The sequence below is a fragment of the Protomyctophum parallelum genome (assembly GCF_964188405.1).
Source record: "Protomyctophum parallelum genome assembly, chromosome: 10".
NCBI classification, from domain to species: domain Eukaryota; kingdom Metazoa; phylum Chordata; class Actinopteri; order Myctophiformes; family Myctophidae; genus Protomyctophum; species Protomyctophum parallelum.
This window is the reverse complement of record NC_139704.1, coordinates 19,116,279-19,132,581: the sequence shown is the minus strand read 5'-3', so window position 1 is coordinate 19,132,581 and position 16,303 is coordinate 19,116,279. Positions and strand designations below refer to the sequence as shown.

Sequence of the window (16,303 nt, the reverse complement as noted above, 5' to 3'; positions counted from 1 at the left end):
CCAAATTACATTAGAAACACATACTGTGACTCTAGGCACAGAGGTTACATCTATTACGAGCATTTCATAATAGACATAATAAAATTGCCAGAAGTCACGACGTGTTGAGAGCTTGTAAATCGGCTATTCTCGCTATTCAGCATCTAATGAAGGATACAGTGGTTCATTTTTTCAGAGGTCGAAATGGGCTTCCATAGAAACGACTAGCACTGGTCCAGAGTGTCAGCGAGTGAGAGACTCGCTGACGCACTGGACCAGGGCTAAGAAACGACTAGCACTGGTCCAGGGCTAAGAAACGACTAGCACTGGACCAGGGCTAAGAAACGACTAACACTCGACAGCGATCCGTGAAGCAGTGATAAATAATAAATAATAAATACATGTTTTCTCTCCAGAGGTTTCAAGCTGATTAGCAGCTATTTAGGTCATTGTTAAGTTGCTTTTAAGATGGATTGGATTTGGTAACTTCTCTTTTTACATTTCGTGCAGTCATGGAAAAAATACTTGATGTTGAATGTGTGAATGCAATGTTGATGTGGCTACTCAGGGTGCATATCTTTGGATGACAGTGTCCTTGCAACTGACTAGGAAATTAACCTTTTGAGTTGGATGAACTGGAGAAATCCATTGTTCTGACTTGACTAGCTATCTACTACTGCTAGTCAAGTCAAAGCAATGGAAGCCAGCAACGTGAAGATATAAGGCCGACACAGGTTTGTATATCTGCTACATAATCGACAAAGCAATAATCCAAGTTGAGCTAACTGCAGCTACAAAACATTCAAGTGTTGTTTTACCATTTCCACTCTACTTCGCTCTCCACAAAACTCCTGCTGAGGCTGCTTGTATTTGGTGGGAAAGCAATTATTTTTGTCAGCCAGTTTCTTTTTGTTCTTTTAAAGCCCACGTTTATGCTTTCATAAAAAAATGTCTCCCTTGTCGGACGCTTGCTGATGTCAACAAGATCAACACAGATAATGCTCTGTCACTTTATATTGTTGCATCTTTTGTATCTGTCAGTATGAACACAGCTTTTAAAACAATGTTCCAAAGTGCTTAACAACATGGGGTTCCAGGAGGTCAGATATGTATTGGGGTGACAGGCCGTTAAGAGCTTTAAAAGTCAACAATACAATCTTAAAATCAATTCTAAAGGTTACAGGCAGCCAATGCAGTGTCGCTAAAACTGGGGTTATATCTATGCTCTTTCCTCCTGGTCCCAACAATAAGTCTGGCAGCTGCATTTTGCACTAACTGCAGGCGGTGTATAGATCCCTTGCTGAGATTGGAATAAAGGGCGTTACAGTAGTCCAGGTGAGATGAAATAAGGGCATTAATGACTTTGTGGAGGTTAGGGATGGAAAGGACTGGGCGGATTCTGTAGATAGTGCGTAGGTGGAAAAAGCAGGTGAACTACGGTTTTCACCTGAGCTTCAAGGCAAAGGTTCAGTAGTACACCCATACAGATTATTTGCCACTGGTGTAATATTGACTGACATGGAGTCAATCAAGACAGTTGTGTATGTGAGATCTGGATGTTAGGGAGCCGAACAGGACGATTTCGGATTTGTCTCTGTTGAGTTGAAGAAAATTTGCAGCCAGACATCCAGGTTTGTAGGTCGGCTAGGCAGGCCTTAAGGGAGGATAGACATTTTGGGTTTGGGGTGTTGAGGGGCAGGTACAATTGAGTATCCTCTGCGTGGATGTTGTGTTTTCAGTAGACATTTCCATGTCCTGTAGTAAGTTATTTGAAATACTGTATGTTCGAATGTCCCCGCCCCCCTGTCAAAAATAGCTAAAATCCCTAAAACGAAAGAAAGCGACAGCAAATAAAACATGAACCTTGGTTGAAAAATGTTTTAAGTTGTCCTTTAAATTACAAAATTCAATCCCTGGGTCTCCCACGTGGGAAACCAAACATATACCGAAGCTCTCATCATCCAACTGGGAATCCCCCTCTTGGCAACGGCAGATGTTAACGCTTCTCAGGGCTTGTCTGCTACACATGGACATGGTCACAAGTGTTTATGACACGTGTACAATGCATGTCTTCCTCTTTTCATTCCCTCTCTGCAGATGTCAACGAGTGTGAGGTGTACCGGCTGGACCAAGGGGGGAAGCTGTGCATCCACGAGTGTGTGAACGTCCCCGGTTCCTACCACTGCTCCTGTCCCAGCGGCTACAAGTTGCTGCTAGACGGACGGAGCTGCGAGGGTGAGTGAGTGAGAGGCACAACGCCACAAGACAAAGGCTCATTCATTCACACAGGCCCCCTTGGCGGCAGACCCGGCCGTAACATCAGAGACGATTTACTTTGTGAACCCATTAGCTCACCGCATTAAAAGAGACTTTATAGCGGTGGATGCCATGGGTTCCCGCGGAGGTGTCTGTCTGTGAGTCAGTCAGCCCCCCCTGGCCGGCGTCCCTATACTTTCATTTGCACCTCTGAAGCTTATAACGCTGCCTGCCAGACCAGTGGAATGAGTGACCTCACCCTTTCCCCTTGCGAGACGGGATCTCCAGGACATGAGGCGTTTTTTTGGGGGGGCGGGGGGGGGGGGAGACTAAACTTGGAAGAACCAAATAAACAATCACCCACAACCCGTGTTCCTGGACTGTGGTAACCAGGAAGCAGGGATGTCAGTCAAGCGGGGGGCAGAACAGTGTTGATTTCGTCGACTAATACTATGACGGAAAATGTTCGTGGACTACCTTTTTTCACTGACGAAAACTAAATGGAAACTAAATAAAAACTAAGCTACGATGACTAAAACTAAGACTAAATATACTGACAGTTTTGTCAACAAATACAAACTAGACTAAAATGTTAGGAAGGGACTAGTGGACAAGAGATCCAGTATAAGTAAAAGACAGCAGCAGATCTGCAAGCTGCGACGCGTTGTGAGCTTGTAGATCGCTTATTTTCAGCAAGTGTAAAATCAGTCATTACGACAGCATCAAGGCCCGCCAAAACACATTTTAGTCAACTAAATAAACTGTAGATTTAGTCTACTAAAATCTTATGACATTTAGTCGACTAAAACTAGACTCGCTAAAACATTCCAGGTGACTAGAATGTGACTAAAACTAAATGAAAACTATTCAAAAGACTATGACTAAGGCTCAAACCACACCAATGCAACTCCTTGCAACATGCCATTGGGTCGGTTTGCAAGTAGGGATGTTTTTTTGTTCCCGATCCGATCCCGATAGCTGATACCGACACCGAATACACAACAATACCAGTGTTGTGATTTTGTGTTGTGTTTATAGCTATATATCTCGTGTTGTGTTTATAGCAGACTCCTCACTCAAATGTGCACTTGCAGTTTAGGCAACTCGAAAGCAAACTCCACATGCCCCAACATTTTATTTACCTGCCATAGTGTTAACCCCTTACCCCTGTGTCGGATTGGTGGTTAGACTGGCATATTCACCGATACCGATATGACCTGATATGACAAATAAGGGTCGATACCGATACTTTTCCCATACCGATAACGTATCTGGACATCTCTAGTTGCAAGTATAGTTGCATGTTAGGGCTTAAAAATAAAATCTCCTGCCAAAATTAACACTGGAGCAGAAATTGTCAGTACTGTTGGGTGGAAACCTTGTCTGTCCATTAAAACTGTTACCTTTTCAGGAAACTGAAAAATAACCCATGTTCCAGGTTTGTGCAGTTATTACTAGTCACAAGCTCTTGTTAATACGTTTCATTTCAAAAAACACAAACACATTCAATTTAACCACTTTCACTTTCCAAACCTTTACAAACTAGCCAAAACATGGTCAATACACAAGCTTGTAGATCGGTTATTTTTGCGTGACAAAGTAGAATATTAATTTATGAAAAAGCGAAATGGTCTCCCTTCTTCTTCCGCCTGTTTCTCTCTGTCTCATTCCTGCATGCCTTCCTTTGCTCTTTTGTCTTCCAGATGTGGACGAGTGTTTGAGCCAGCAGCACAACTGCAGTGAGGGGACAACCTGTATCAACACAGGCGGAGGATTCCAGTGTGTCAGCCCCGAGTGTCCCCGCTCCCACGGTGACATCAGCTATGTCAAGACGTCACCCTTGTAAGTGGAATAACAACTAACTCACCCGTTTACCAACCAACAGGGCGTACAGCCGGCGGAACTGCTCAACCTGCAGTATTCCTAAACTTAACCTAAGTAAACTATGCTTACACTTTTAAACCTAAACGTATTCCTAGCCTTAACCTCAGTAAAACTATGTCTAAACCTAACCTTATCCTCAGTAAAACTATGTCTAAACCTAACCTTATTCCTAACCTTAAAGGACAACTTTAGTTTTTTTCAACCAAGGTTCATGTTTTAGGTTGTTATTAGAGAAAGTAAAAGATGAGTGTAAATTTTTTTTCATTTGCTGCTTTCTTTCGTTTTAGGGATTTGGGGGGGGGGGCATTCGAGCATGGGGCTAAATATGTATTTCTTTACAAAATGTTATGGTGATTTATCTTTGTATTATTTACTATAGTCCTACTAGACCCCAATAAATTACATCTGGCCACAGAAGATCACAGGATCTACTGAATGTGAAGGTACCCTACTGGGGGAAGGCTTATACTGTGTGTATAGGCTCAATATGTCAGTTTGTCATATTCAATAGATCCTGTGATCTTTTGTGGTCAGATGTAATTTCGTGGGGTTTATTAGGACTATAGTAAATAATAAAAAAATAAATTGCCATAATATTTTGTAAAAAAAACACATATTTAGCCCCATGTTCGAATGCCCCCGCCCCCCTGTCAAAAACTGCTAAAATCCCAAAAACAAAAGGAGGCAGCAAATGAAAGAAAATGAACACTCACCTTTAAATTTCTCTAATAACAACCTAAAACATGAACCTTAGTTGAAAAAAACTAAAGTTGTCCTTTAACCTCAGTAAAACTATGTCTAAACCTAACCTTATTCCTAACCTTAACCTCAGTAAAACTGTCTAACCCAAAAACGTATTCCTAACTTAACTTAACCCCAGTAAAAGATTGCCTAACCCCTAAACTTATTTCTAACCTTATTCTCAGTAAAAACCTAAATATGTGCCCTACCGAGCGAGCAGTCAACGTGAGGTCGGCGGAAAAAACCAAGGGCGAGCGTTTTTTAGGCCAACATTCGGAATACCTTGCAACTCCTAGTGTTCCACTGTTCTGGACGTCGGTGTGTAACTTATGCTCAACGTCATCGTATTCAAACCAGAGCATGTCATCATAAACTAAATTATCATCACATCCTATAAAGCAGGGGTTCCCAACCTTTTTTGGACCAGGTACCCCTTTTGCGGTAGATATTTTTCCAGGTACCCCCTCATCCTCGCAACACAGATAACAATATATTTACAACCACAAGCAGTGTTTCCTGCAGGAAAAAGCTTTGGCATGGTGCTGGGCGCAGGCCGCAGGGGGGCCTTCTTGCGTCGAACATTTTGATTAATTAATTAATTTGATTCAATAATTAATGAATAAGATTAATAAATTAAGATTGATTTGTATTATTGCTCTTGTATTGCTATTGGAGACACTGGGGGGACACTGGGCAGGCACTGGGGAGACACTCGGGAGGCACTCAGGGAGGCACTGGGAAGGCACTCGGGGGGGACACTTGGGAGGCACTCAGGGGGACACTGGGGAGGCACTGAGTGGACACTGGGGAGGCACTGGGAAGGCACTGAGGGGACACTGGGGAGGCACTGAGGGGACACTGGGGAGGCACTGGGAAGGCACTGGGGAGGCACTGGGGAGACACTGGGGAGACACTGGGGAGCATGGGGAGGCACTCAGGGGGACACTGGGGAGGCACTGAGGGGACACTGGGGAGACACTGGGGAGGCACTGGGGAGACACTGGGGAGGCACTGGGGAGGCACTGGGGAGACACTGGGGAGGCACTCAGGGGGACACTGGGGAGGCACTGGGGGGACACTGGGGAGGCACTCAGGGGGACACTGGGGAGGCACTGGGGAAGCACTGAGGGGACACTGCAGGAGGCACTGGGAAGGCACTGGGGAGAAACTGCAGCCACTGGGGAGACATTGGGGAGCCACTGGGCAGACACTGGGGAGGCACTGGGCAGACACTGCAGGGAAGACACTGGGGTGGCACTTGGGGAGGCACTGGGGAGGTACTGGACATTTCATATCACACACACACACCATGATTCACAAGCCCCCTCTTTTTGAGGGGGCTTGGGTACCCCCTGGCTATGCGTCGCGTACCCCTAGGGGTCCGCGGACCCCACGTTGGGAACCGCTGCTATAAAGAATACATGTTGTACATTAAAGGTGCGTCTTCCCATGAAGTTGCTCATTGGCTGAAAGCAGACCTCTGGTCTGTATCCAGATTGGAATAAGCCTGTTATAGTGAACCATGTCCATGTTGAAAATCAGCTTGCCTATACTTGCCAACTATATTTCAATCAATAAAAGTTATATTTTTATTTATTTTTAATCTGTGCTTTCCTCAAAGCCAAACAGTTAGAAAAAGTGTTTTTGGCTTCATTCTAACATTGCATTTGCCAGTCACTTGCAAAACAACCTCATTTAAGGGCATACATACAATGCAGTCCTGTCAAATGTGGTGCAACACTGCTCTGCTGCCAGCTGAATGAGGGAACACGTTGGCCAGGGAACTGGGCATTACATGGAAAAGCAACATGATGACATGTAGTGTTGATTTTGGCGACACATTTTGATTTTTAGTTTAGTCATAGTCTTTGGAATAAAATGTAATTTAGTTTTAGTCATCTGAAATGCTTTAGTGTTAGTCTAGTTTTAGTCGACTAAATGTCATGTGATTTTAGTCGACTAAATCTACAGGTGAGATTTTGTCGTCAAAAATGCATTTTTGCGGGCCTTGATTTGTCTTTAAAAACTTTTTTACGATTTCACAATTTTACGGCTGATTTTACTGAATTGTGTCTTTTACTTATACTGGATCTCCACTAGTCCCTTCTTAACATTTCCTGACATTTATCGTCACAGTTTTAGTCTACAAAATCAACACTGATGAGATGCAGGATCAGTTCACAGGGGACAAGTTCACAGCTTACTGTGATCAGAAATTACCCACAGCTGTGTTTGTTGGCTGGAGGTGTATGACATTTTGAGACGTACTGTAATTTGTTTTGCTTAAATGTAAGTCGCTCTGGATTAAGAGCGTCTGCTAAATGCCTAAATTGTAAATTGTCAAAATCACACAGAAATAACTATGCTTTGCATGTGCTTTCCCAAGGGCATATATGAATTATGTAGTGCCTTTATGTACCGGGTAACAAAACTATATATTATTAAAGGCGAAATGTTCAAAATATTCAAATGAAATACAAAATATCAGCTCTAAATGATAAATGGCTACACTCATCTTAGGGGTTAATAAAGTAAACAAATACCTATTTAAATACCTATTTCAATACCTATTTTACACATGTCATTATAGTTGAAACGTTTCAATTATTTTAAACAATGAAAAATGAAAATACAACCTCTCAACGTGTTGCAAGCTTGTAGATGTGCACAACGTAGTTGCAATGTTCGATTTGTTGATATCTGAATAAATTACAAATATAAAAAGGTGCTTCTCAATTTTGAGCAGTTGAGACGAATAACAGTCTAATAAATTATTGGACTGCTCAATTATTCGATTAATTGAACAATTAATCGATAGAATAGTTTAATAGAAAAATACTGTTTATAGTTGCAGCCTAACCTCGCATCACCATTATTAGGTGATAATTATCAGGCTTTCCTCCGAGGCGGTGGAAAGCCTGGTCTCTGTTTCAAAAGTCCGTATGATCCGGGCTGTGGCCGGATGATGTGGTTACGTCATGTTGTAGTATTGTTTTGTAGTCGCCAGACAGGATGAACAGGCGGCGGTAGGCAAACCATTGCCTACAACATGACGTAAGCATATCATCCGGCTCCAGCCCGGATCATATACCGAAATGAAATGGTGCCCAGGCTAGTTGCAGCCCCATTCATCATTTGTGTGTGTGTGTGTGTGTGTGTGTGTGTGTGTGCGTGTGTGCGCGTGGCTGTTTTCCTGTCCCCCCCCCAGTCAATGCGAGCGAAATCCTTGTCCCATGGAGAGCCGCTCGTGCCACCTGGCTCCCAAGACTGTGTCCTTCCACTACCTGTCCCTGCCGTCCAACCTGCAGGCGCCGGCCACACTGTTCCGCATGGCCACGGCCTCGGCGCCGGGACGCACCGGGCCCGACAGCCTGCGCTTCGGCATCGTCGGTGAGGGCAACCCCCGGGGCATGTTTGTCATGCAGCGCTCGGACAGGCAGACCGGCGAGCTGATCCTGGTGCAGCAGCTGCGCGGACCGCAGGACATCAGCATCGACGTGGACATGTCCGAGTACAGCGATCGCACCTTCCAGGCCAAGCACGTGGCCAAGGTCAATGTTCTGGTGTCGCCATTCAGCTTCTAGAGGGTGGACTTTCCTTTTCCAGTGGGGGTCATCGTCATGTTTGGCGTGTGGTGGACATTTTTGTCAAGATTCCATTTTTTGTCACAGACAAAATTGACAATATTATTACCGGAAACTCAGAAAGAGCAATGACCATATAGCACGCCATATAGCATATGACCATATAGTCTGTAAATCTGAGTGTTCAAATGGAACCAAATGTACCCGTAAGGGTCCATTTGGTTCCATTTGTTAGAGTTAAGGGGGTCCTTCCAAATAAAACATTTGTCATACTTCTTCTGAAGAAAACCTGGAGACTTGACATTCAGTAATTGGGTCTATGATCAAAATATGAACATTTAATGGTGGGTAAAAAAAGTTATCTAAAATTTGCCACAAACAAGACAAAGTCTTTGCCACGGACACATGTGTCTGTGTACGGACATGTTGGTGACCCCCGTTGCTTTCCAGGAGGTGGAGAGGGACGTTGAGAGAGAAGGATGTGGAGGAGTTTATGAAGTGTACACTGACTTGAGTTTTTCGGAGTTTCATTGCGTTGGGTCTGTTCACACAGGCCTGCCTTTGTCCAGCGGGCCAAATGTTATACTTTGAGGTCCAAGAATGTTCAAACTTAACAAAGGGGCGACTTGGGCGAGGGACCAAAGAGTTATATTATGAGCTGGGTTCAATTTGCTGGTGGGGAATCCATACCTCTGCTTTTGATATGCCCTCTCTGGTCATTAATTGCAATGGCCGGTGGGGATATGTTTTATCCCTGCTTCAGGGTTAATGCCTAAATTAAATTCATGCATTTCCTTTTGGGAAATGTAGACTTCACTGTCAGTGTCTGATATCACAATTTAATACAAAACAAATCATATTAACCACCCTGGTGTTTTATACCGGTATTTGGATTTTTTCCATTTTATTATTTTATTCAAAAATAGCAAAAACAGCAGATGTAATATCGGCTAAATATATAGGGCTTCAGTGGTTATGAAAATGCCCGGTTTATTTTGTACACATTGAACCCTGATTATGAGCATACTGTACTGTACGGGTGAATATATGGCACAATTTTCTTTTTTAAGTTGACTCAGTGTGTAAAGTATGTCTGATGTTGGGACTGAGTTTGATTGATTGAGTGACTGAATGAATGAAACAGATTGACAAGCCAGCCCAAAGCAAGGATTGGTACCATTTTGTTTTTGGTGTTGCTTTTATGGCTGTTACTTAGTTTTATTTGGGGGGGTTCCTATAGTTACGGTGACCAGATGTACCCGTTTGGCCAGGATTGTCCCGGTTTCAATCTGTGTGTACCTAATCCCAACAAATCTTACATATTGTCTGAGTTTTATTTAATTAAAATAACACTAGTTTTGAATGCTTAACAGATATTTATCATGTTCTCTCAAATATGTCAAAGAAATTGTCCAAAGTTGTGAAAATAGCAAAAGCTCACCACGCAATGCAATGTGAGCATGGCGATTGGCTATTTTAACTACTTTTTAAATTAGATTTTCAGTGATTAAGGGTCTAGTTATTTTATTTTCTTATTTTCCTTAATTTGTTTTAATAATATGGTCACCCTACCTATAGTAGCCTTTCTTTGCGTGGCTCAGGTGTGAACCCTGGGATTGATGCACTGCCCTAGACTTATCTCAAGAGAGTCATGAATCCCTATGACACACTAATGTTCCCATGGCTCTAATTTATTGGAAATAATTATTGTCACTTTTTTTTTTACATTGCATTATGTGCAGCATGTTTATCTTCCATCATATACTGTATATTTGTCTTTTTACAGTCTTGTTTTGCTAAATGAACCATTATTAACAACTAAGGGAGGCTTTACGTGCAGTACTTGGTCACATTTCCTCTATTACTCCTACTCCGTATACTGTATGATCAAGATGTTGTGTAACCGTAATAACAGAGGGTAGGCGTGCAGTGCAGTGCACAATAATCTGGCATCTTAGTTAGTCATTACATTACTGTTTTTCCATACCTGAAATAAAGTCTTGTCTGATGATCCTGTGTATGCTTGAACTCTGTTGGCTATGATTTCAAATGTTAAACCTGATGTATCATGTATGCATGGCTGAAAACTAAGTGGATGTTAACGTATCCGAACATCCCTATAGAGCACCAAAGTCCTGACGTCACTCACTCATCCCCTGGTTTGTGGAAGTGATTTCTCTATGGAGAATACAATCGTCTCCTAGAAGAATTGTGGTCCAAAATTAAACAAACTGTCTCTGCAATATTGTCGGGGAGGTGTCTGTATTATTTACGTTAGATGAGTTAGTCACTCATATTTGATATGGTCTGTTTCTAGCAAAAATGTAACTAATTCGGCAGCAGTAAGCCAGTAACATTTGTGTTTTCCCGCAGTCAGTTGATTCAAGCGTTTCAGATTAATGTTAGATTATGAATGCAATCTTAGTGTTTTGTCCCATTTTTGCGGTGCCACTTTGTCCCATTTTTGGGGTGCCACTTTGTCCCATTTTTGGGGTGCCACTTTGTCCCATTTTTGGAGTGCCACTTTGTCCCATTTTTGGGGTGCCACTTTGTCCCATTTTTGGGGTGCCACTTTGTCCCATTTTTGGGGTGCACTCACGACCCACCGTAGTGGGCCCCGGTTCACAGTTTAGGTATCGCTGGCATTTGGGAAATACTAGAGCAGTGGTTTTCCGGGGACCACCAGTGGTCCTTGCTGGGGTTCCAGGTGGCCCCCAGCTATATGATGGAGAGTTGGTAACAAAATGAACCCAGTGCTATATTGCTTCATAGCCTTACGGTCTATAGCCCTAGCCTGGTTAATAAACCAGACTAATATCGCACGGACCGCGGGATATTAGTCTGGGGAGGCTCAGCTTGGATTTCATTTCCAGGGGGGCGGGTTGAAACATTTTCTCTTTGACGCAATTGGTCAGAGCTACTGTCAGTCAAAGGTCTCAAGCATTGAAAGTCACTGTACCAAAGCCCGCCCATATTGCATACCGTGTCCCGATTGGCCGCCCCATTTCTCTGGTGTAGGAAATGGGCGTACAATTGAGCCTCTCCAGACCGTAATCCGCCGGCAGGCAAAAAACGGCTGATTCGGTCTGGTTTATTAACCAGGCTACTATAGCCCATGGAGAGTGATGGTTGCTGCCTTGAAGTCTCACTTGTGCTGCACCGCACTGGAAGTGCATGGCAGGCACTCACTTCTGCTGATTATAGGAAAATTACAAAGAGATGTGTAGGAGAATAAGGAGAGATGAAGCAGTCTGACAGTGACTCCGTGGACATCTCCATTGCAATGCAGGCGTGCGGTGCGCACCGCTCTATACCAAACTGATTTGGCATATACGGCTTGCGGGTTCTTTTAAACTCCACTATGCGCCTTCCCAAATGTGTGTGTCTCCTACTCTCCATCTTCATCCAAGGGTTTAGACGGTAATAAAGGACATCAAAAGCATTGCAACCCTTTAGGAGGGGCTTGGTGCTGAAGAGTCAGACCAGTGGTGAAAAGTAAGTACATTTCAAGATAATTGTACATTATTTGAGAATTAAAATACTTTTACTTCTACTCCACTACATCTCGGGTTCCAAATATTGTACTTTTACTCCACTACATTTATTTGACAACTTTAGTTACTAGTTACTTTGTAGATTTGGATTATTATTACAAAACATACATTAACCACTGCAGCCCTATATACTGTACATTTCGGACATTTGAAAAAGCTCATGCGATGGAGTTTTCAAAAGATTTGTATACTGAAAACATACATACTGAAAACATACTGAAAACATTTAAAATAATCTATGTAAATAAACCCTGGTATTTTTTCATTATTACTGTATAACCTTGACAGAGATATTTGGCTCCTGTGTTAAGTGGTCAGATGGGTGGGCCACGCCACGTGCATTTAAAGCCCTCGCAAACAGATTTCTGAGTGGGCCCTGATCCAGAAAAGGTTGGGGAACCACTGGTCTAATAGCTGCAGCTATACTTCCTTCAGTAATCACGCCAGCGCTCTCACGTTGCAGTCCTTTGTTTGAAGCTTGTGCTCAGCTTCTTCAGGAGGACTGAGGATATCGCTGAGGACAGATGAGAGAAGCACAGCCTACATAACACAAGCCATTCGCCTGTTCAGATGACAATGACATTTCATTCCAATTCAATCCATTCAGAGAGAGGGCCTTGAGGCTAAACCGAACAGTTTTTTTTTATAATGATACTGCATTGTGTGGTTGCCACCAATCAAAAGTTTTAAAAAAATCCAGAAATGATAACTAAAACACAGCTGAGCACAAGCTTTTTCCCCTTTAATATAATAAAACAAAAGGGAACATCTGTCGAGCATTACGCGTAATTTCGGTATGTTATCGCAACATGTGTTGACAATAATATTCTATTATCCGGGTAGAAGTGATCCTATATTGATAGACTGTTGAAGTTTGTGAAACATTCCTGGGATTAAGACACCTGCAAAATTGGCATACAGCCCCCCCCTAAAAAAAGAGACCAAAATAACAGTAATGTCTACATTCCAAATTCTCCAGATTCCAGGGGCATTGGTAGAGCGTGCTACATCCCCCCTGAAACAACATCTCTTTGCTTTACCCATTTAACTACATGAAGCCAGCTCCCATCAGTGTTCTGGCCATGTCATAACAGGCCAATGTTCAGCAAAAATAGGAAAACATACTGTGGAAATGGGAGATTTACAAGCTTACAGTGCGTATCGACCTGATGCATTGCGACATTACCTTATAGATCGGCCATTTTCAGTATATATTGTGTATGGGGATAAAAGGAGTAGTATAGACCCCTGGGGGACCCCGATCAACTGAACTTTAAAGTGTTTGAAATACGCTACACAAAACCAAAACTACAAGGACAAGGAGGGCCAGCTGAAACCAGTTACAACCGAATCCCTCCCAGCACCAGAGGCAATCATTGAGATGTTCAGATGTCACTGTAAACAGACTGTTCATCATGTAGATCAGGGATGGACAACTTTGACGATGGAGATGGCCACTATATGTCCACACCACACTCACTCCACTCACTCCAGAGTGCATTGCATATTACTGTCGCAACAAATATAGACAATCTACAAGCTCAAAACGCATGCCACTGCGACGTGTTTTGAGCTTGTAGATTTTATTTTTGCTTTGAATTGAAATCCTGAATAATGTTTTGCTATTTTTGAATTGGAATATTGAACATTTACATTTTTATGTAATTTCAAATGCCTTTCAAATACTCATTATGAACTAAATACAAATACATTGGACATAAAAAGACAATAACATTTTAATTTAGACACATGTGCATAATATTGACACTAAATTAACTCTCTCTCTCTATCTCTCGCACACACACACTCTTTTTTGAAGCCATATATAAAGTCAGTCATAGGATTGGTTGATGCTTGGTTGACCCCCAATCCAACCCATGTTCTATATTCCACTCTTGGCTTGAGTTTAAATCGGCTGATCATTGTAACTTCCATCCTACCGTTCTCCATCTGAAAGTTCTCATTCTGTCAGACTAAGAATACTAAAAATTGCTTTATTTTTTTGTTTCCTTTGTATTTTGTAAAAAAAAAAAAAAAAAAAAGCTAGGCAAAATAAGCATCGGCTTCAGCCTAGACCTTTTTGGTGTCACGTACCTCTTTGTATAACATAAATGCAAATGATGAAGTTTACCATGTAACTGTACAGCATTCGTTCATTCATTGATGCTGAGTGCCAGGCAGGGAGGGTCCCATTTTTACAGTCTTTGGTATGACCCGGCCGGGGATCGAACCCCGACATCCCAGTTTCAGGGCGGACACTCTAACCACAAGGCCACTCTCTGGTATATAGTGTAGTATGACATTTTTGATTACAGAGTATCACTTTTGCGTTTTGTTTTGAGTTGTTTTGATGAAAACAGTGTGATATATTGTAATGACGTATGGTAGTCTTTTAGATTTTAAATACAAAGTTATTACCGACACTGCTTATAGCTGATGAGGTAAGGTTTTCTTTATATTTCCTTGCAGTCACTTTGCTAAGAAAACATTGTTCTTTCACTCTTTCCGCACAGTATTTCAACTATTTTGGTTTTTTGTTTCAATTAAATTACTCCGTAGTACACTGGGGTTTGTTTTAGTAATCGAAAAGATTTATTCTGCAGTTTCTCATGGTAGTGACTTTCCTACTGGATACTGTCTTTGCATGTCGACTCTAAAAAGAAACAGCTGTCAACTACTAGTGATACAGTAGTGGAAGAAACGCCAAATGTACGTTTTCAAAGTCCCCCCCCCCCAAAAAAAAAATAGGCTATCTACGACGACGCGATACAACACATGAGCTGGTAGATCGGCTATTTTTTAATAGCCAAAGTACAACATAGGGTTTTGTAATAATATTCTAAATCTGCAAAGTAACTATACTTCTACTCCACAATTATTTGACAACTTAGTTACTATAAAGTGTTGAAAAATGTATGTCATGTAGGTATAATACATGATGTACAGAGGTAATATCGACCTCTAGATACAGATAGGGCAAGAGCACAAATCTTTGTAAAATATATATATTTATTATTTATTGACAATTAAATATCAGACTCGGATGAGAGAATACACACACACACACACACCTCTCTATGTCTAATTAACATTTTAGTCTGGGTGTATTCTCTGCATTAGGAGGAAAGCAAAAAAAAAGAAACCGGCAAAATGTTCCGATTAAAAGCTCTCTGACTGGTTCTGAATGTGAAGTCCAGAAAGACAGACAGGTCATATAACCCAGACACCTCTCTCTCCACTTGTGGAATTAAGTATCACAAGAATCAGCCAAACGCCCATCTGTACAAATAATCAAAAGTCCAAGGCAGGTGGTTATAATTTTACATAACAGACGAAATACTTTGCCATCATAAGCAAAAAACGATTCCAGGTTTCTCTGACACATACTGTACATGGGAGTGTCTAGATTCATACAAAAAGGAAGAGAAATCTTAATAGTTACATTATAAAAGTGCTCAGATGATGAGCCTGTGCTGGAACTCATAGTTGCGTTCTACAGTGCTGCAGAGTGCAGGCATGGCTAGACCGGTGCTTCTCAAAGTGACACCTCAGGGCTCCTTGAGGCGGGGGTTCAAAACAGACCCTCACACGTCTGTTAACTCTGAGACAGTGCACTCTCAGAGTTATTGGGGGGAGGGGGGTCCTTGAAATAAAACGTAGTTTGAGAACCACTGTTCTACACTCTGCTGCATAGTGCAGTAATGGCTGGACCAACAAAGGTTTGAAGAACCAACTACCATTTGTGCTCAAGACAACACATCTGAAGACTTGTTCCAAATCCATACGTACCACACTGACCGACACCAGCACCAGGCCAGCTACAGTATATTCACAGTCAATCCCACAAAAATAAATGATAAGATTAACTGTGATATAAAGCCTACTTTGTCAAACGGGCTGGTATGACATGCCACAAATAGCCAATCTACAAGCTTTAGGTCATCTATTCTCTGCACACGACACCCGTTTAAATCAGGCTTAAAAGTGTGAAATCTTGCCTGAAGCAATGAAAGAAAAAAAAAAGAAAAAAGAACAAAAACCAAGAAATAATATACACATGATCTGCCGCCCTTTAAACTTCAGGTAAAAAGATGCAAACAATGAAACGGAGTTGCAGTAGTCACAGTAAACAATGTGTGTGTGTTTTTTGTTTTTACAATTATTGTTAAGTACACTTTAAACAAAAAATAAATAGTGATGAGATGAAACATATACAGTAAGATCCTGAGCATTAAATCTGAAAGTGTAACTATGGACCCTCTTTTTTTCCACTCTGGCTTTTGCAGTGTAGAGGGGGCTGAACAT

At 42.0% G+C, this 16,303-nt stretch overlaps 1 protein-coding gene across 2 annotated transcripts in view; it reads left to right on the top strand.

Annotated features, from left to right (window-relative positions):
• fbln7 (fibulin 7) overlaps window positions 1-16,303 on the top strand; it is a 249,864-nt gene that overhangs the window by 13,767 nt on the left and 219,794 nt on the right. Inside the window, exons 7-9 of one of the 2 annotated variants that reach the window (XR_014569866.1) lie at window positions 2,077-2,214; window positions 3,939-4,077; window positions 8,069-9,317. Coding sequence is in view for 1 of the 2 variants with exons in the window: in XM_083775312.1 (XP_083631438.1) it covers window positions 2,077-2,214; window positions 3,939-4,077; window positions 8,069-8,444 (653 nt within the window). In the remaining variant the exon portion in view is untranslated. Of the gene's footprint in view, window positions 1-2,076; window positions 2,215-3,938; window positions 4,078-8,068; window positions 10,456-16,303 lie in introns of those variants that run through there. The other variant, XM_083775312.1, reaches the window with a different exon arrangement.